The sequence below is a fragment of the Clupea harengus genome, chromosome 2 (assembly GCF_900700415.2).
Source record: "Clupea harengus chromosome 2, Ch_v2.0.2, whole genome shotgun sequence".
NCBI classification, from domain to species: domain Eukaryota; kingdom Metazoa; phylum Chordata; class Actinopteri; order Clupeiformes; family Clupeidae; genus Clupea; species Clupea harengus.
This window is the reverse complement of record NC_045153.1, coordinates 18468262-18490052: the sequence shown is the minus strand read 5'-3', so window position 1 is coordinate 18490052 and position 21791 is coordinate 18468262. Positions and strand designations below refer to the sequence as shown.

The 21791-nt window shown below is 46.0% G+C and overlaps 1 protein-coding gene and 1 long non-coding RNA gene across 2 annotated transcripts; one reads left to right on the top strand and one right to left on the bottom strand.

The window, feature by feature from the left end:
• The first annotated feature begins 8506 nt into the window (after nucleotides 1–8506).
• Nucleotides 8507–9480, top strand: LOC105899370 (gamma-crystallin M1-like). Its single transcript, XM_012826542.2, has 3 exons — nucleotides 8507–8518; nucleotides 8762–9013; nucleotides 9202–9480. The coding sequence occupies exons 1-3, from the start codon at nucleotides 8507–8509 to the stop codon at nucleotides 9478–9480; spliced, it is 543 nt and encodes a 180-aa protein (XP_012681996.2).
• Nucleotides 9481–13200: 3720 nt separating this feature from the next.
• LOC122128650 lies at nucleotides 13201–14584 on the bottom strand. The gene is made up of 2 exons (XR_006151541.1): nucleotides 14333–14584; nucleotides 13201–14248 (listed from the first exon to the last, which is right to left on the bottom strand). It is a non-coding gene; the product is annotated as an uncharacterized LOC122128650 (long non-coding RNA).
• Nucleotides 14585–21791: the final 7207 nt, after the last annotated feature.

The window sequence follows — 21791 nt, the reverse complement described above, 5'->3', positions numbered from 1 at the left end:
TAGATACAAATGTGCGATTAATCACGATTAATTTTGAGTTAACTATGACATAAATGCGATTAATCGCGATTAAATATTTTAATCGTTTGACAGCACTAATTTAGATTTTTGGGCCTGGGAATTTTGGGTGAGAACAATCCCTTTTTTTGTTTGGTTTGGCTGGATATATATGAAAAGGCGTACTTTTTTCTTTTTGGGCCCTCCTTTGTTTCTTCTCATTTTTTTATGTATCTGAGAATGACAAAATGAAGGACTAAACTTTAATGGACTTGATCTGACTTGATATATATCATTTTTTATTATTTGGATTTTTCAGATGCCTGCTGAAGTCCTTGAACTAAATCTGAGAGAATTCAGTTGAAACTGTCTTGAGTTATTTATTGTTGAAGTTGGACCTCTACAGTGTCTTGAACAGATAATTTACTATTTGAGTTACTATAAAGAAGCCAATTTGTTTTAAGTTCAAACCTCGAAAGTGTTATCATTGCCGTGGCCTTGACTGTCACATCAGCACTGAACCCAGCTCCTGCCACGCCCCCTCCTGACTCACATGCCTCAATCACCTTCCCAATCCCCTGATTGCCTGCACCTGCCTCAGTCACATTCACGTTCACCCGAATACTAATCACACTCACCTGTCACCGTTCCAATCTCCTGATTACACAGTCACCTGCACCTGTCACCCACATTACATATACACCTCACTTCGCTCACTTCCCTGTTGGACCTCGTATCACTAAGTCTACAAACCTGAAGACTACAGCTTCGGACCAGTTGATTTCCATATCAACCAACCTCCATTCAGCGACTGTACACCTTTGTGCAGCGCTCCGGCCTCATATGATCGTTTGCCTTCCCCGTAGTTTAAATATTATCTTCTGTGTTTTTCCCGTTTTGGACATTAGATCTCTAACCCTGTTCCCTTGGCTTGGCTCTCCGAATAAACTGTCATCACCACTTCATCCTTTTTGTCTCCTGAAGTCCGTTACAGAAACATTATTTAACATATATGGGCCTAATAAACATACCTGAAATCAAGCTACATCCTTTTGGGAATCTATTTATGCATAATATTGTAGCGACCTGTATGTGTTGATGTGTTAATGTTAATGTTCATTGTGATGTCTGTGTGCCTGTGTGCCTGTGTCCTTGCTCTCTGTCAGCCGCGGCAGCTCATGTGTGGGTTGCTATGCGCTGCGGGGGGCTGGCAGAGTAGCCGGGGGGCGGGGACACCTGGATAAGATAACGTGTTTCTTGTTGTTGAGCCTCTTCGTGCTCGCGGTTTAGTGATGAGCAGTCACAGTGATTAAAGTTCCCATGGATGTAAACAATAAAGTAATCATTTACAGAAACCCCTCTGAGTAGTGCCTGAGATCGCTACAATTGGTGTCAGAAGTGAACTATAAATAAAGTGAGTGAGCTAGGGAGACAAGTTCTTTATCGTTTTTTTTTGGTAGTTAATTATCAGTTTAGCTAGCGGCTACGTTTTTTTTGCGGAGGACATTGTTTAACGTCATGGAGAACTTTTCTGGCGTGAAAGTTAAGGAGGAGGGAGACAGTGGTCCTGGCCGATGGTCTGAGGAGTTTCAGAGGATGGAACAGGCAAGATCTCGGTTACGGGATTCGGCGGCGAGGATGGCTTCGGAGGCTGGCATGGCTGCAGGTTCAAAGTCAAAGTCCCGCGCTGAGCATCTGAGGAGTGGGGGAGGGGCGGACTGTGACTAAGAACGTCAATCATGGCGGCGCCCATAGCACATGGTCCTCAGTGAAAACACCCAAGTACGGGGGTAAGTCAGATTGGGAGGCCTTCCATGCACAGTTTGAGTTGCTGGCTCATGCAGGGGAGTGGACGGAGAGAGAGAAAGCCCTGCAGCTTGCAATGTGCCTCACAGACGATGCATTAAAATGCCTTTTGTTGGTTAGCCCAGAAGACAGGCATGATTATGGGGCTTTGGTGGCTGCATTAAAGAGGCACTTTGGACAATGTGTGCAGCCTGGCCTGCTAAAAAATGAACTCAGCAACAGGTACAGACTCCCAGGGGAGCCCCTGCGGGCATTAGCAAATGACATTGAGAGCCTCACTCGGCAGGCATATGCACACATGCCACCTGATGTACAGAGCGAGCTGGCAAGAGACCAGTTCATCAGAGATCTCTGCAGGCTGCATTGGAGTTAGCAGTGGAGAGGGAGTTTGTGTGGGGTGTGCCAGCTGGAGGTAGCCACAGTGAGAGCATGCCCATAACAAGAGTGGCAGTGGGCACCAACGATGGCCTGGAGAAGCCGGCATGGGCATCTGAGCTGACGGAACTGATACGGGCTATGTCTATCCAGTCAACCCGTACCCCGCACACATCCCCCAGGGTGTGTTGGGGGTGTGGCCAGCCTGGTCACTTCCTCAGGCAGTGCCCAAAAGCACCCAAGGGTCCGGGAAACGACCCGGGGTCCGCATAGGGGAGGCTGTGCGGACCCCAGCCCCATCCTCTTCCTTTTCGTCGTCTGCAGGAAAGGCCCGACAACACAGACGGGGGAGTCAGGGCCCACTCCCCCCAGAAGCAGACGACAACATGCCCACGGAGCCTGTGGTAGTGGTAGGGCGGACTTGTGTTGGGGACTTTTGTCACGTCCCAGTGACCGTAGAGGGGGTTCCCTGCACTGCTCTTGTGGACACGGGGTCCACAGTGACACTGGTGAGACCTGATGTGGTGCCAGGCTGGACTCAGTTAGAGCCCACCACTGTGCAGTTGCGCACAGTCACGGGCGGGCTGGCACCCATGAAAGGCAGGGGCGAAATGACACTGACTGTGGGGGGGAAAGCTGTCCGCCACCCAGTGTGGGTGGCAAGCGTGCAGGACCCGTGCATACTGGGACTGGATTTCTTGAAGGCCACGGGCTGTCAGCTGGACCTGGGCAGAGGCACGCTGAGGTTTCAGGACGGGCCTGTCATCGTGTTGTCGGCCGTGACACCACCAGTCGCTGCACCCACTACTTTGCCGGCACGAGAAGTTGGCACGGTAGAGCCGCGGGCCACACCCCTTTTTCCCCAAAACCCCTCACGACATCAGGGTGCGTGTTTCCCTAACAGGCCACCACTCCACGCCCACAGCATTGCTGTTCAGTCACCTCCCTCTCAGCTGGAGACAGAGGTGACAGCACCCAACTCCTCTCCACCCCTGCTGGCAGTGCCGGCCCCCAACAGCATGGGCTGCTCGTCTCCGGCCCTGCTGCCCCAGACGGAGGAGGAGGTGTCCCTGCTGCCCCAGACGGAGGAGGAGGCGACGCGGTCTGCCATCATGAAAATCTGGATGGAGAACTGTGATGACCTGGACTCACAACAGCAGGAGCAGTTGTGGCGGCTGTTAGTAGAGTTTAAAGACAGCTTTGCACTGAGGGAGGATGACGTTGGGCGAACACAGCTGGTGGAGCATGAGATTGACACCGGAGACGCCCGCCCGATAAAGTGCCGTCCCCGCCGGCTTCCGCTGGCACGGCAAGAGGCGTGTGACAAAGCTGTCGGGAACATGCTGCAGGCAGGCATCATCGAGCCATCAGACAGCCCCTGGGCAGCTGCAGTGGTCATGGTCCCCAAAAAGAATGGTGAGTGGCGCCTCTGCTCTGACTACAGGCCACTGAATGGGGTAACTAAGAAAGACTCATATCCACTACCCCGCGTGGATGAGTCTCTGGACTTAGTCTCAGGCTCTGCCTGGTTTTCCTCACTGGACCTCCGCTCCGGCTATTACCAGATGCCTCTCGCCCCATCTGCCCGACCAAAGACTGCCTTTTGCACTGGACGTGGGCTCTGGCAGTTTAAGGTCCTCAGTTTTGGCTTATGCAACGCCCCTGCTTCCTTCGCCAGACTGATGGACCAGGTGTTGACTGGCATCCCACGTCAGGAGTGCCTGGTTTATCTGGACGACATCTTGGCACATGGACCCTCTTTCGATGCCGCTCTGTTGTCGTTACGGCGCGTGCTGGAGAGGATCCGGGCAGCAGGGCTGAAACTCCACCCGGATAAGTGCCATTTCATGCAGCGTCAGGTGACTTTTCTGGGACACAGAGTGGGGCGGGAGGGAATTAGCACTGTGCAGGACAAAGTGCAGGCAGTGGCAGACTGGCCCGTCCCGTCCACTCAAAAGGACTTGAAAAGTTTCTTGGGCCTCGCCTCATACTACCGGAGGTTTGTACGGGGTTTTTCGTGCATCGCTGCCCCTCTGTTCCAGCTGTTGCATAAGGACAGAGAGTTTGTCTGGACAGATGCATGCCAGGGGGCGTTCGACCAGCTGCGCCGGGCCCTCAGCGATGCACCTGTGCTGGCTCCAGCTGACCCCTCTCTCCCGTTTATGTTGGACACTGACGCCAGTGGGGTGGGTGCTGGAGGAGTGCTGTCTCAGGTGGGTGCAGACGGGGAGAGGGTAGTGGCGTATTTCAGCCGGGTGTTCAACAAGGCTGAGAAGCGCTACTGCGTGACCCGGCGAGAGCTCCTGGCAGTGGTGCTCTCCGTGCGCCATTTTAAATATTACCTGTGCGGTCTGCCCTTCACTGTGAGAACTGATCATTCAGCGCTCCAGTGGCTGATGTCATTCAGGGAGCTGGAGGGGCAGGTCGCCAGGTGGTTGGAGGAGCTCCAGGCTTATAACTTCACAGTGGTGCACAGGGCAGGAGCTCAACACAGCAATGCAGACGCCCTCTCCCGTCGCCCGTGTGCTGCAGACGGGTGCCACCACTGTGAACGGAGGGAGAGTCGGGAGCATGAACTGTGTGAGGAGGAGCAGCAGCAGCAGCAGCTGAAGGCAGTGCGGCGGGCAGAAGTGGTTGACTGCCGGGAGCTGCAGATGGTGAGTGTGGGGGAATGGAGGCAACAGCAGGAACTCGACCCCGACCTACACCCTGTGCATCAGTGGGTGGAGTCACAGCAGAGGCCGCCATGGGAAGAGGTGGCGAGACTCTCACAGGCCACCAAGGGGCTGTGGTCAAAGTTCAACTCGCTGCGTCTGATCGACGGGGTGCTGCAGAGGGCGTGGAAAGAGCCTGCTACAGGGGAGGAGCGTTGGCAGCTGGTGGTCCCAGAGGGCCTGAGGACAGCTGTACTGCAGGGCATGCACGGAGCCTCAGGGTCAGGCCACTTTGGTGTAACCAAAACGCTCCGCCGCCTCCGCCAAGGTTTCTATTGGGGCCACTTTCGGCGGGACGTAGAGGACTTCTGCAGACGGTGTGACTTATGCACTGCACGGAAAGGCCCAACAGGTCGGTCACATGCCCAGCTGCAGCAGCATCTAGTGGGGGCCCCCATGGAGAGAGTAGCTGTAGATGTGATGGGCCCGCTTCCCCGCACAAACAAGGGTAATGTCTACATCCTCTCGGTTATTGACTATTTCACAAAGTGGCCAGAGGCCTATGCCCTCCCAAACCAGGAAGCAGAGACTGTGGCAGATGCCCTGCTGGGAGGCATACTCAGCCGGTTTGGGCTGCCTGACACACTGCACAGTGACCAGGGGAGAAATTTTGAGTCCCGGGTATTTGCTGCCATGTGCAGCCGCCTGGGCATACAGAAGACACGCACCACCCCGTTACGGCCTCAAAGTGACGGGCTCGTGGAGAGTTTTCACCGCACACTGGGTCAGCAGCTGGCCATACTGACATCGGAGCATCAGCGAGACTGGGATGAGCATCTGCCGCTGGTGCTCATGGCGTGCCGGTCTGCAGTCCAGGAGTCGACCACTTGTTCCCCAGCACTCCTCATGCTAGGGAGGGAGCTCCGCACACCAGCAGAGCTGGCCTTTGGGCGGCCTCCAGACGCCCCTGTTGTTCCCCCAGGCCCTGAATATGCGAGGAGGCTCCAGGACAGGCTTGAGTCTGCCCATGCGTTTGCCCGGGTGCATCAGGAAAGTGCTGGTGCAAGGCAAAAGCGCAATTATGACGTGCGGGCACGGGGTAGGCATTTCCAGGCTGGAGAGCTTGTTTGGGTGTACAACCCACAAAGAAAAAAGGGCCGGTGTCCAAAGCTCGACAGTCAGTGGATGGGGCCCTGCAGGGTGTTGGAGCGGATGGGGGAGGTGGTGTATCGGGTGCAGCTACCGCCACGAGGACGGAAGGTTGCACTGCACAGAGACAGACTGGCCCCCTATCAAGGCAATGCCTTGCCCCAGGTTCCAGGTACCCCACGCACCCAACCCCAACCCCCTGCACTACACACACAAACACCGCACCCCCCACAGCCAGTGCCTGATGGGGGTGACCCTGACTCTGTTCCTGTGGCCCCCTGGTCTCAGCCCACTTCCCCTGCCCCTGGGTTAAGCCTGTTACCCCCCTTCTCACTACACACACACACACACACACCGCACCCCCCACAGCCAGTGCCTGATGGGGGTGACCCTGACTCTGTTCCTGTGGCCCTCGGGTCTCAGCCCACTCCCCCTGCCCCGGGGTTAAGCCTGTTACCCCCCGTCTCACGTCCACAAAGGGCTAGGAGACAGCCCCAGCGTTATGCAGACTTTGTTTGTTCCCTCGTGGACGAGGAACTTTGTAGTGGGGGGGTAATGTAGCGACCTGTATGTGTTGATGTGTTAATGTTAATGTTCATTGTGATGTCTGTGTGCCTGTGTGCCTGTGTCCTTGCTCTCTGTCAGCCGCGGCAGCTCATGTGTGGGTTGCTATGCGCTGCGGGGGGCTGGCAGAGTAGCCGGGGGGCGGGGACACCTGGATAAGATAACGTGTTTCTTGTTGTTGAGCCTCTTCGTGCTCGCGGTTTAGTGATGAGCAGTCACAGTGATTAAAGTTCCCATGGATGTAAACAATAAAGTAATCATTTACAGAAACCCCTCTTGAGTAGTGCCTGAGATCGCTACAATAATATAGTGGAAAGATAAGAGGTTAGTAGTGATGTGTAGCTTATTTTCCTCTAAGTTCCTTAAAAGTTTCAGTTTCTGTAGAAAACAACTAAAGAAATACATTTTCTCCATTTTAGTTTCTTTACAGTTATTGAGGTAAACAGAGGTCTATCTCTGTAGGGATCCTTCCCATGTAGTTAGACACTTATAATTGCATTATGAGCCTGTCAGTGGCGTAAAAAGCGGTTTACTTACAGTTTACTGCATGCTTCATGGGATTACATTATACAACCATTTTGTAGTTACCGGTTATAGCTTTCTAACTTAATACTGGACCGATTTCGATTCTTAATTGTCCTTTGTAAAACTTTGGACCTAAAAAGATCTGAAAAGCGGGCCAGGTTGAAAATTTTTAAATGGTTTTAATATTTATGAGAGTTCTAATATTTATGTAATTACTGGAAAAATAAGGTCTAGTCCACATAAAACAATGTTTAGGTCAGTCACAAAAAACATCAATACATTTTGTCATTTAGCCTTCCAACATGACCTTTCTGTGTCCTTCACAATTCTCTTACTAGAGTTTACGAGTAACTTCTGGTCCACGCCTACCTATTGATGAAGTTGCCCAGGACCACTTAGTTTGTTTTTTCAGCACACACAGCTAGTACACCGTGAGGAGACATTGACTAAATTTGACAAAAATGAATTAGATTAGATTTGCTTACTGCACCTTTAACATAGTTTCAATGATTGTTTACTATCTGGTTGATAATATACGTGAAGGAGTAATCTTCACCTCTCCGTTTCTATTTTAATTATCGTTTCTTGCCGTTATAAACACAGATACCAATTTATCTGTAATTAGCTCTGGCGTATATCAACACGCCGATTAATTGGTCGGGCTCTAGTCTAAATTAGACTGCCTTTTCAGTTTGAAGTGACAATGAATGATAGACTGTTGAGAATGAGAGCTAAAAGTTACAAAAGGATGCAAGTGAGATGTCGAGCTGATCTTTCTGTTGGACTGGTCAGTAATAACCTATTAGCTTGATGTTTGGCTGTGTAAGGAAAGTTGTCAACTCACTGGTTTTATCATAAACATCCCTGCCAATGTAAGTTATGAAAAAAAATCAGGCTAGCATCGAAATACATTCATCTCACATCAAAAAGTTATCAGTTTTCGTCAATCTCACGCCTATAAGCCTTGGAAGTTTGCAAACTTAACCTAACTTAGCTAACTTTTAATAAATGACACTGTCCAATGTATATTAAGCATGTCGCCAACAACATTTTATTAGATTACACATACTCCACATTCAAATGCTTAGAAAACAATGTATATGGGCTGAAAATGCAAACAGTATTTCAGCTAAATCAAAATTTGTCATTCATTTTTTTGTCATTCTTTGGTTATGTTAAACTTAATCTACGATGTCACAATAAATACAACTTTGGAGAGTCATATTTGTGTAAAATGCACACAATGGCAAATAATAACCCTTTAAAGGCCACTTTGAATTGTGAAGAGCAGGCCAGGCCTGTTATGCCATGTTGCTCGGTCAGGATTTTAAACAATAGATGGACATTTTCTTTGGCAACGAGGTTAAGAATAAAAGCACTAGAAAGTCAGTGTCAAAGCTGTGCAATCCTGAGACAGAAACACCACAACCGCAACCATGATGGGCAAGGTAAGTCCAGCTCTGGAATATTATCTTCTCAGTAAAAACTGAAATATAGAGATATTGATACTGAATATTCGTATTAATGAACCTTACATTTACACGTGACACATTTTCAGGGAATTAATATGTGACTCATACATCGTCGATGAGTCATTATAATTCAACCAACTGAATGAAATACTTTTCCCTACAACATGTATCAATGCAATAAAGAAACATCTAAATGTAGAGAAATGAATGTTATTTCAGATCATCTTCTACGAGGACAAGAACTTCCAGGGTCGCTCCTATGAGTGCATGAGCGACTGTTCCGACATGTCCTCCCACTTCAACCGCTGCCAATCCTGCAGGGTGGAGAGCGGTTGCTTCATGGTGTACGAGCGTCCCAACTTCATGGGCAACCAGTTCTTCATGAAGAGGGGCGAATACAATGACATGCACCGCATGCAGAGCATGGGCATGATGTTCGACAACATCAGGTCCTGCCGTATGATCCCTCATGTAAGTGGCCAAAATCCATTCTATTCAAATTTGAAGTTGGAAAATACTACATGATGTGATCATCTTCATATATGTGAACGTGTTTAACTGTAAGCAGTGGGACACCTGCTAGCTCCTTATGTATGGAAACACACGCACAGATAAAGCAACCGCAACCTGATGTTCACATTGTTTCATTACTTTTACAGCATAGAGGACAGTTCAGAATGAAGATCTACGAGAGGGAGAACTTCGGTGGTCAGAGTATGGAGCTGATGGATGACTGTGACTCCATCATGGATCGCTATCGTATGTCTGACTGCCAGTCCTGCAATGTTATGGATGGCCACTGGCTCATGTATGAGCAGCCCCACTTCAGAGGCAGAATGATGTACATGAGGCCTGGAGAGCACAGAAGCTTCAGGGACCACGGATTCAGCAACACCAGATTCATGAGCATGAGACGCATCATGGATTCCTGTAATTAGGCACGGTTTGCTAACCCTTTACAAACAGTTGATCGTCAATAAAAATGTTAAACTCTTGGAAAAGCAGTGTTAGTTTGTATTATTCTTTTTAATACAGGAATGGTATTCTGGCATTAAGGAGGACACAGTAAGTTCTCATACCTGATGCATACATACCTTCTATGGAGATACTGACATTTAAAAATGTAGAAGTCTTAAACCACTGTTTAGAGGGCACCTGAAGAAGATTTAAAGACCATACAACACCTAACAAAATTAATAGCTACACAGAAGCCTAGCTCACACCTCAGACGAATATATATCCATCATGCCAAATACTCCCAACAGCATCGAAACTAAATCAAAGCCAAATACATGGTCATGCCCATAACTGCTGTAAATAGGCAATAGGCTAGTCTACTTTCCTGAATCATGCTGAATTGAAATGTCTCATCGTGACCGTTCTTCCCTGTGTTTATAAATATGAATACATCGGTCATCAAGTTGCATCATTTGCATCCTTTTGTAACTTTTAGCTCTCATTCTCGACAGTCTATCATTCATTGTCAGCTGTGTGTGCTGAAAAAACAAACTAAGACCACATTTACACATAGCCGGGTATTTACAGAAACGAATATTTCTGCCCCTCCGTTTTCAAAAATAACGTCGTACACACAACATCGTTTTCAAAAAAGTTTCTGTTTACATGAGCCTGCATAAATACGCCCTTCTATGGAGGGATGCAGTAACTCCGAAAGAGACAGTAGTGATGAGCGCGACATTCGGAAGTTCTCATGCCATTCGTCCGGGAGGACAACTTCTTTCTCGAAGTTTTCCCACCAGACAGCAGTTCGCCCTGGTCGGATCCAAAACCGTCGGTGGCGACGTTGGCAGGCAATGTAGCCTACGTCTTGGGAGTGAAAGCAGTAGAAAGACTGCTGACCTCCGTGCAGTTCTTCGCCTCTGCTCCTCCATATAGAAAAGCAGTTGTGTTTGTAAATACAAACAGGCGTTTGCATTAACGTATAAATGAGCACTACCTTAACAGCATCCATGATCAGTAAGCAAACTAACTGTAAACAATAGGACACTCACATGATGTGATGCATTTTTAGTCGCATACTGTGACGTTTGAGAACCTAAAACTCCGTTTGACCTAGTTCACACGCAAACACAAAAACGGAGTTTTCAGAAATCTCCACTTTGGCCGGAGTTTTTAGAAATGATCGTTTTCCGTGATAAAACCTCCGTTTTCGTGTAAATGAAAGGCCAAAACGCGTTTTCATGCGTTTTCCCATCGTGTAAACGGGGTATAAGTGGTCCTGGGCAAATCCATCAATAGGTAGGCGTGGACCAGAAGTTACTCGTAAACTCTAGTAAGAGAATTGTGAAAGACACAGAAAGGTCATGTTGGAAGGCTAAATGACAAAATGTATTGATGTTTTTTGTGACTGACCTAAACATTGTTTATGTGGACTAGACCTTATTTTTCCAGTAATTACATAAATATTAGAACTCTCATCAATATATACCGCTTTAGATCTTTTTGGGTCCAAAGTTTTACAAAGGACAATTAAGAATCGAAATCGGTCCAGTATTAAGTTAGAAAGCTATAACCGGTAACTACAAAATGGTTGTATAATGTAATCCCATGAAGCATGCACTAAACTGTAAGTAAACCGCTTTTTACACCACTGACAGGCTCATAATGCAATTATAAGTGTCTGACTACATGGGAAGGATCCCTACAGAGATAGACCTCTGTTTACCTCAATAACTGTAAAGAAACTAAAATGGAGGAAATTACTTTCTATAGTTGCTTTCTACAGAAACTGAAACTTTTAAGGAACTTAAGGAAAATAAGCTACACATCACTACTAACCTCTTACCTTTCCACTATATTATACATAAATAAATTCCCAAAAGGATGTAGCTTGATTTCAGGTATGTTTATTAGGCCCATATATGTTAAATAATGTTTCTGAAACGGACTTCAGGAGACACAAAGGATGTAGTGGTGATGACAGTTTATTCGGAGAGCCAAGCCAAGGGAACAGTGAAATAACAAGGGCAAAATGTCCAAAACTGGAAAAGGACAATAGATAATATTTAAACTACGGAGAAAGCAAACGATCATGTGAGGCCGGAGCGCTGCACGGAGGTATAGAGTCGCTGAATGGAGGTTGGTTGATATGGAAATCAACAGGTCCGAAGCTGTAGTCTTCAGGTTTGTAGACTTAGTGATACGAGGTCCAACAGGGAAGTGAGCGAAGTGAGGAGTATATGTAGTGTGGGTGACAGATGCAGGTGATTGTGTAATCAGGAGATTGGAATGGTGACAGGTGATTGTGATTAGTATTCAGGTGAATATGACGGCACAGGCAGCATTCAGACGAACGCGTTGGAATGCGTTGCGCCAACGGATGGCGGAGGCGGAGTCTGTCGCGTGGGGTTCTGTTGATACCAGAGACGTTATAGTGAGATTGACAGGTCATCAAACCAATCACGCCACTAGCAAGCTGCTTACTTTGTAAGCAGTAGCATGCTAACATTAGGTAGGGTGCTCACACACCTCGCAAATCCTATCAGACGTATTTTTCAGTTACAATAAAGGGGTTTTTACATTGTACAGTGTCTATTTCTCGGTAACTTTTAAAAAATCTAACCAAAAATAAGTCAAACAAACAACTTTTAGGTACAAATACGACCATCTACGGAGTTTGGTCGCCATCTTTTTTTTTGAGCTTGCCGCTTTTGAGACGTAAGCATATACGGGATCTGATTGGCTAGCGCCTGTGCTGTCAGTTATGCATGAAAGGCAATTTGATTGGCTGACGCATGCATTGTCTCACGAAAAGTTGAACATTCTTCAACTCTTGCCGCAAGCAAAGCATGAAACGCAACGCACAGGAACCCAACGGTTCAAAGTGAATGGGGATCCGTCAACCCTGACGGATCAACGCATTCCAACGCGTACCGTGTGAATGCTGTGTCACTCACACGGTTGCGTTGGAATGCGTTGATCCAACGGATGACGGGGGAGGAGTCTGGCGCATGGGGTTGTGTTGATAACGGAGACGTTATACGTGAGTGACAGGTCAACAAACCAATCACACCGCTAGCAAGCTGTTTACCTTGTGGGTAGTAGCATGCTAACATTAGATAGCTGGCTCAGACTCCTCGCAAATCCTCTCAGATGTCCGCCATTTTTCTTTTTGTTGAGCTTCACGCTCTTGAGACGTGACCATAAACGCGATCTGATTGGCTAGAGCCTGTGCTGTCGTATTTGCATGAAAGGCGATTTGATTGGCTGAGGCATGCGTTGCCTCTCGAAAAGTTGAACATTTTTCAACTCTTGCCGCAAGCAACGCATGCAACAGAACCCAACGGAGCCTCAATTCAGTTAGGCAACGGATGACGTCACCCCATTCAAAGTGAATGGGGATCCATCAACCTTGATGGATCAACGCATTCCAACGCAATCGTGTCAGTGTGCCGTAAATGTGACTGAGGCAGGTGCAGGCAATCAAGGGATTGGGAAGGTGATTGAGGCATGTGAGTCAGGAGGGGGCGTGGCAGGAGCTGGGTTCAGCGCTGACGTGACAGTCAAGGCCACGGCAATGATTACACTTTCGAGGTTTGAACTTATGTAGCGCCCTCTCGGGTACTGTCGACTACGCCACCCCTTGAAGTGGGCTAAATTATGTCAGAGCAAGGGGAACTCAATAACACCATTGCCAGTTTTTGGTGAAAGTATAAAAATAGTCTTTATTAATAAATAGTAGACACGAGTAGCGTTGGTTGGTCACCAGATATAATAAAAAAAATACATAGACACAATAGGGGGACTGGGGAACCTCGGTAATGGGCCACTAGGAGAACTGATGTCAGGCCAGGTCTCTAACACACGTGGTCTTGTGCACACTAAATAACACGTGTTTATATTCAGGGAAAATGCACTACAATATCCAAGACACTCTGTGATATGCGACACGGCAATTAAGAGTTCAAACTACATGCACACTGCAATCTCTGTAGGCTACTAGTGAGAAAAACTACAGAGACCGGCTATCCAAGGTCAGGTACTAATGGGCCTTATCAATACCGAGGCTATTAGCTGTGGAGGGGGAGGGAGACACGAACTGGAAGTACAGTAAAAAAGAAAAACAAAATAAATCCACTCTAGCCTGCGGCTCACATTAAATAGGTGGTACCTACACAGGCTACATAGGCCGATAGGCTAGAGGAACAAAAAAAAACACAATAAAGTAAACAAACTATAAGCGGCACCAATGCATCAATCACACATAAAAAGAGAACAGCAACTAGCATCCCTGTGTAGCTGCGAGGGTCTATCACTGCAAACATATAAAACAAAAACACTGGCAAGATGGTTGCTGGTACTTTACCATTGTGCAAAATAGCAATCACAACACTAAACAACTTTGCTAATCCCACAGCCTTAAAAGTAGCACACATGGAAACGGCGATGGCAGAACACTAATTAAAAACATCAATACATGGCAAAGTGTTAGCCAGCCTACATTAAAGTGTCATCAACCATCAGTACAAAATGAATGGCCGCTATGGCCTGCTGGTACGCAACACAGTACACGGATCAGGTATAACATACCTTTTCAACAAGGCTACGAATACTGTAGCTGATTGCTTCCGGAGAACAACTCCCCTCACTGCTACGGTACGGTACGGTGCCCAGCAGACACTTGTTACGCACAACAACACGGTGTCATTCTCCCACATGCACATCAACATACAGCGGCTCGCCCTCCTATACAATTGTTAAACAAATAGCCACTTAGCAAGCTAGTCATCATTGACGGAAGAACTTAAAGAAACCTTTGCTCAGACATACCTGTTGCTTTCACGCAGCACCCGTGACTCTGCTACACAGCCCCAGAACCAGTGGTGTTGACAAGCTACCGGCTTTAGGACCCCAGGTGTCTATAAATAAGCCTGTGGGTAATACGTCAGGTGGCCTAATGAATAGTATCCCATTCCCCAATTAATGACGTAGTGCTGTGTGACAGGAAGAGAGAAACTAACTACAACTGGAGAGGGGGAAGGAGTAGGCACCAACCTATTACTTCTTGCCCACCTGCTACACTTAAAACAAATTGGCTTCTTTATAGTAACTCAAATAGTAAATAATCTGTTCAAGACACTGTAAAGGTCCAACTTCAACAATAAATAACTCAAGACAGTTTCAACTGAATTCTCTCAGATTTAGTTCAAGAACTAAAGTTTAGTCCTTCATTCTGTCATTCTCATATCCATAAAAAATGAGAAGGAACAAAGGAGGGCCCAAAAAGAAAAAAGTACGCCTTTTCATGTATATCCAGCCAAGCCAAACAAAAAAAAGGATTGTTCTCACCCAAAATTCGTCTTCTCTTGCAGTAAGGCCCAAAAATCTAAATCTCCAAATAGGCAAGTAAGAGAGGTATATAGTCCCCCTTCCTGACAACTTCAGTATAACTCCTGACAGCAAATTATACAGAGAAGAACAAATAAAGCATACAATGTCACCATTATATAAATAACAACTGGTGTTATCCCTTCAACCTGGAAAACAGCCCATGTTCTCCCACTGCACAAGGGTGGTGACACTAATAATATGAACAACTACAGGCCAATTTCAGAATTATCATGTCTCTCAAAGATGCTTTCATCCTTTATTAATACCCAGCTAAAGTCATTTTTATCACTATCCTCTTTCTTGAGTCCATCTCAATCAGGTTTTAGAGCCCGACATAGCACTATTTCTGCAGCCTCCCTTGTGGTTTATGATGTCATTGCTGCCTTGGACAATAAGCAACATTGTGCCGCACTATTTGTGGACCTCTCAAAGGCCTTTGACACGGTTGACCACCATCTGCTTTTACTCAAATTATCACTTATCGGCTTTGACCATATGAGCCTAGAGTGGTTTAAGAGTTATCTCACTGGTCGTTCCCAATGTGTAAAGGTGGGCAAAATAACATCGCTTTTTTTAGATATTGACAAGGGGGTACCCCAAGGCTCTGTCCTTGGGCCTTTACTTTTTATAATTTATATCAATGAAATTGCCCCCACACTCATTCCACTTTGTCAAGTTCATCTTTATGCGGATGACACAGTTCTGTACTGTAGTGCCTCTCACATTGACTCTGCTATAAATAGACTGCAGCTCTCCTTCCAACACATGCTTGAGAAGCAGTTAAGTGACCTGAAGCTAGTCCTTAATTGTGCTAAAACCAAATGGATTCTTTTTACTAAAGCTAGAAGCACTGATTTTAACAGTTTAAGAACCTGCTCTAGAAATGGTACCGCTCTGGAAAGGGTCACCAGCTACAAGTACCTAGGCATTTGGGTTGATGAGAAGCTTGATTTTAAACCACATGTGAATCAACTTGTAAAAAAGCTAAGAATAAAATTGGGCTTTTTATACAGAAATGGGTGCTGTTTTACTTTCCCAGCCAGAAAACGCATTATTGAGTCTGTTTTTATATCGGTTTTAGATTATGGTGATGTAATCTATGGGAATGCATCCCACAGCACACTAAAAACCCTGGATGCTGTATACCATTCTGCTCTGCGTTTTATCACTGGAGACCGCTATGGCACACACCACTGTACTCTCTATAACAATGTTGGCTGGCCAGCCCTGTCTGAAAAAAGGGATGGTCATTAGAAGACCTTCATTTACAAAACGATCATTGGGCTAATGCCACTATATCTCTCCTCTCTCATACACTGGAACTGTAATACCCTCAATTAGGGATGGGTATCGTTTGGGTTTTTTCCGATACCGGTGCTAAACCGATACTTTTAAATCGATACCGGTGCCTAAACGGTGCCTGAACCGATACTTTTTTTTTTTAAGCACAAAGTGACGATTGACAACATTAAAGAAAGGCTTTTTTTATTGCCAAGACAATTTTTTTTTTCAAATTGAACAATATATTAACTGTTTAAAGTATATTATAAATACATACAAAACACTTGGCTTCCAACTACAGCTTCAAACTTTTTTACTTCAAACTATGAACATTATATTAACTGTAAACAACAGTTTATAGTATACTTAAATAAATATAAATAAATACAAAAAACAGCTTCAAACTTCTTTTGCAAAAATTGCCTTTGGAGTCAAAAATGTATTATTTTGTTTGCATTTATTTCATTAAATTTCACCATTTTATGATTTGTTTATACCTATCTTTTCTATCTTGTTTATAGTTAATCTTGTTACTTGAACACACTGAGTACGAGAAAATGTGTACTACCGTTGGTTAAGTTTAGCGGTCATCTCCGTTAATTTTTCAGTCTTCGGTTGCTGATCTGCCGTTGACTCTTGCCTTCTCTCCCCTCTTTTCACGCAATTGTTTTGTTGCATTTGCTGCACGTCGCAATGTTTTAATCTTTTTGTGCGAAATACAGCCACACTTTTGACCGTTTACCTTTCTGTATTTTCTCTGTTATAAGGTTGATGGCTAGTTCTGTTTGTGCTTGCTCTGTAAAATGCTGCCTGCTTTTCACTGTCATAAGACTGTTGCTATGAAAACACCAATGAGTGTGAGCGACACAGGAAAAAGTTTACATTTAGGCCGCAATGTGATGCACGAAAAGTCCTTTAGAAAACGAATCCCGCTCCACAGGCGTGCATCTACACAATATTTAGTTCATAAAAAAGAAAGAGTCGTGCTTAGCTACCAAAAAAAAGTTCGTCGCTGACTTTCCAGTCAATTTTTGGTGCGTCTATGTTTTATGCCAAACTAGTTTCTTCAGAGCGCACAAGGATCTTGGTCGCGAGTGCTGGCTCTTTTCGACACGTGATCATGCTACACCAATAAGGTAGCTGCTTTTTGTCAACAGCGTTGCAAGATGGCGTCCACCATGCCTTCGTCGAGCAGTACGGAAGACGAAGAAAATACACCGGAATGTCTTAATAAATCAAAAAACAAACATTGTTTTATGCATATTACTTCAGTCAAGCACGAGGAGGTACATTATTTCACCACTACACGATGGAATACATACAGGACAAGCCTACAAACATGGCTCGGGTTGGAGGGTGAGTCTCGAGACATGGCTGAGAACTTCAAACACTGTGTTGATGTGGAGTTTGAAAATGTTCCCGAGGATGCTGGTTTCCATCACACATGCTACCGTAGATTTACGGACAAAAAATCCATCGCAAAGGTGGAAAGACGTCTCGCACGTGAGAGACAAGAAGCGACGGAAGACCACGAGGCCATTCCATCGACTTCTAGGGCCACGAGTCCAACAAAGAAACTGCGATCCAGGTCAGGGCTGCCAATCGCAGGCTCTGGCCCCGTTCTTCCTGCCCTGTGCATAATTTGCCAAAAAAAGGAGAAGTTCATCAACCGAGCAGGCAAACGACAAAGGGATCCTCTGTCAAAGGCTGAAACATTAACAGCAGGTATACACACACACACACACTGTGGTTGAGTGACTGAAAGGTACAATTATGTGTGAGAACTCATTGAGTTATCCTTTTTGTTTTGTTAAGGCCACTTGCAGAAAGCTGCAGAGATGAAGGATGACCAAAGTATTCTTTTGCATATAAAAGACAAAGACTGTGTGGCTCTGGAGGTGCAGTACCACAAAGGCTGTTATAATCAGTACACCAGGTTTTTGACGAGGGCTGAAAAACCAGAGAAAGAACAGTAAGTTATTTATTATATTGCATTTCAAGGAGCTACTAACTTAACATTATATAAGTAAACATTCAATCTACATTCTGTTGTATGTGCACACAATCACAACACTTATCCATTTCTTTCCTTCTCATTCATATGTGTTCTAGGAATGAGCCCACGTTTGATGTCGGCTATAAGATATTCTGTGAGAGGATCATTCGCCAAAGGCTGCTTGTCAACCAAGAGGTGCTGAGAATGGGCCAGCTGAGGAAGGCCTTCATTGAACTGGTGAAAGCAAATGAAGGTCTTGATGCTTCAAACTACAGGTAACTGCAATGCATTTTTCTCTCAAGTCTTATTATTTGTCATGTGCAAGTCCAGCTTTACACAACATGTGTGTGACAGGCCTGAGAAACTGTTTTTAAGTCTTGCTGTTTGCACAGACATGTACCAGTTGGCAACAAGGAGAATAGCTGATGTGTGTGTGTGTGTGTGTGTGTGTGTGTGTGTGTGTGTGTGTGTGTGTGTGTGTGTATGTGTGTGTGTGCGTGTGGTGTAGTGTGGTTAGTGATGATGTGTGCCTTTCTTGGGCATCTTTGGTGTTAAATGTGCTGTATGGCAGATAGGTTCTAGCCTGTAATGTCTTGTACCACCTCCACCACTCTCTGCTTTTCATGATACTCCTGTGACTCTTAATTGTCACTGTTTTGTTGTGTTGCAGACAGGATATGTTGAAGAAGAGGCTGACTCGTGATTTCCCCTATCAGTATCAAAAACCTAGAACGGTCACTTAGAGCTGATGCAGGGTCACAACGCATACCAATCTTTGACCCGGATCAGAGGACCCCAACCCAATGGAAAAAGTTTCTCTCAGAAGGAACAAATAAGGAAGCACTTGCCGAATTCCTGTATGTTGCATGGAAAAATGCAGACCTTACAATAGTGGGCAAAAACCTCTGCTTGTACATCGCACATACAAATCACAGTCTGTTCGTGTTGTTGAAGACCTGTTGTTGTTTTTACATGCACAACATGCTGCACGGGAGCATAAAGCTGTCATTATCAAGAGCTCTGACACTGATGTGGCAGTCATTGCTGTAAGTGTGCAGACAGATTTGCCATGCAGTTTTTATGTTTTCACAGGGACTGGCAACAGGACACGTATCATTGACATTACCAAGGTGTCATCAGCAAACAAAATATAAGTGCTCGATCACCTGCTGAATGTGGTTGGCAAATAGAGGATGGGACCTTGCACCTGGATGACCAGAAATCCGGCCCCTGACAATGTTTTGCATGTGATACACTGCGGCTGCAAAGGTGCCTGTGAGACAGGAAGATGTTCCTGTTTTTCTGCAGGACTGTGTTACAGACTTATGTCGTTGCTGTAATTGTGCCAACACAAAAGAAACTGAGGAACTGGAAGATAACTCTCCTGACACTGACAGTGAGGACTGAGTGTCCTTAATCTGTTATTTCTTATTTAGTTTTGTACAGTTTTATATATCATATTTCATATTTTTCATAAAGATTGTTTTTATGGTTCATCAGTGTTGTTTTCATTTGTGGAAGAATGAATGAATGAATGAATGAACGAACGAACAAATGGTCATTGGTATAAGTACAATTACTGCCTTTTATTGATACAAGGAAGGAGGTTTATTTGTCACATACATAGAAATACTAACGTAAAGCATGTAGTCATTGTGTGTGTTCAGGATACGGAATGCTTGAGGAAAGAAGCTCCTCCTCAGTCTCTCTGTTCTGGTCTTGTAGCAGCAGAGACGTTTGCCTGACCTCAGTGTTTTGAAAAGTCCATGGTCAGGATGTTAGGAGTCCTTTACAATACTTTGGGCCCTGGTACGTAGTCTTCTCTTGTAGGTCTCCTGCAGAATAGGGAGAGGTGCTCTGATGATGCGGCACTGCAGTCACAGGCTGTACAGTTCCCATACCAAGTGATGATGCTGTCAGGACACACAGCTGATGGGTGCTGATGCTCTGAACTTCCTCAGCTGACGTAGGAAGTACAGTCTTTGCCTTGATTTCTTCAGTGTGTGCTGGGTGTTCACAGTCCATGTTAGATCATCAGTAAGGTGTATTCCCAGGTATGTCAAACTTGATCTAAATGACTTAACATAAGCATAACATTATTGTATATTTGCCTCATTGTTCTTATGGGACGCGGCTATGTATACAGCACTATTTAGAATCCATTTAGCCCACTTTTGAGGATGTTCGGGTGTTTTCCTCTTTATCGGTAACGTTGAATCTAACCACGGGAGCCGCCATCTTGCCATTCTGTTGACAAAAAGCAGCTACCTCATTGGTGTAGAACGATCACGTGTCGAAAAGTGCCAGCACTCGCGACCAAGATCCTTGTGCGCTCTGAAGAAACTAGTTCGGCATAAAACATAGACGCACCAAAAATTTACTGGAAAGTCAGCGACGAACTTTTTTTTGGTAGCTAAGCACGACTCGTTCTTTTTTATGAGCTAAAGATTGTGTAGATGCGCGACTGTGGAGCGGGTTGAAACGAAAACAGTGTTCACATTGCGGCCTAATTGGAAGCTGGGGCAGTATTACATGTGCCCCACGGAATCTGCCTAGAGACCGTGTTTAATTGGCTCAGGCACCGAAATGAAGCACCGAAATCTGCGTTGCATTTTGGTCCGGGTAGGTACCGGTTGTATTGGTACCGGTTCTCGGTACCCAACCCTACCCTCAATACCCGCTCCCAAAGCTGGCTTTCATTATATCTGCCACATGTTAACACCAAATTGGGGAAGACAGCCTTTTGTTATAAGGCACCCTACATTTGGAATGAGGTCGAAAAATCTTTACGGCTGTGCTAATTTATTTCACTAAGGGAATTCTCAAATCTTATCACATGTACAACTGACTGAATAGTAAATAGTAAATATTTTCATAATATTGTGGCGAAGATAAGAATGAGGCTCGAGACGATGAATGGTTTCCGAACTTTTTACTGTTCTCGAACACTCAAGTCATACTCGTACAAAGATTAACAGTAAATACACAAGATTATAATCACATCTGTACCACATGAACACGGTTGACACTTCAGTTATATGTACAAAACACATTAATACAGAACAGGAATGATTCTACATCAACCACACACACAACAATGGGACATACACAACACATAGCGTTCCACCAATCCATCGCTCTGGGGGTGTAGTGGGGTAGTCCGTGTTTTCTTTACCCCCAGCAACCGACAGATGTCCTGGAACACCTCTGCCTCGAAATTCCTCCCCTGGTCGCTGTGCAGCTCCTCCGGGGCGCCGAACCGAGAGAACATCTCGTTCACCAGGAACTTTGCTGTTGTTGCGGCACTCTGGCCGGAAGTGGCGTACGCCTCGGGCCACTTGGTGATGTAGTCCATTGCCACCAGGATGTAGCGGTTATTCCGCTCAGTGACGGGAAAAGGTCAGAGGAAGTCCAAGCCGACTCGTTCCATGGGTGCCCCGACCTGGTATTGCTGTAGTGGGGCATGGGACCGCCGCCCGGGCCCTTTCCTGGCTGTGCAGGCATCACAGCAATGCACATATTGCTCTGTGTCGAGGCGGCAACCCGGCCAGTAGAACCGTGACCGGAGTCGGTGTAATGGAGCCTGGCTCTGCTGTGGCGGTGGGCGGAGACTGGCCCGGG

Bases quoted from the DNA above. Each gene is read 5' to 3' on its own strand.
- LOC105899370 (XM_012826542.2), top strand. The intron at 9,014-9,201 runs GTAAGTGGCCAA...TTACTTTTACAG, and splicing joins CCTGCCGTATGATCCCTCAT to CATAGAGGACAGTTCAGAAT.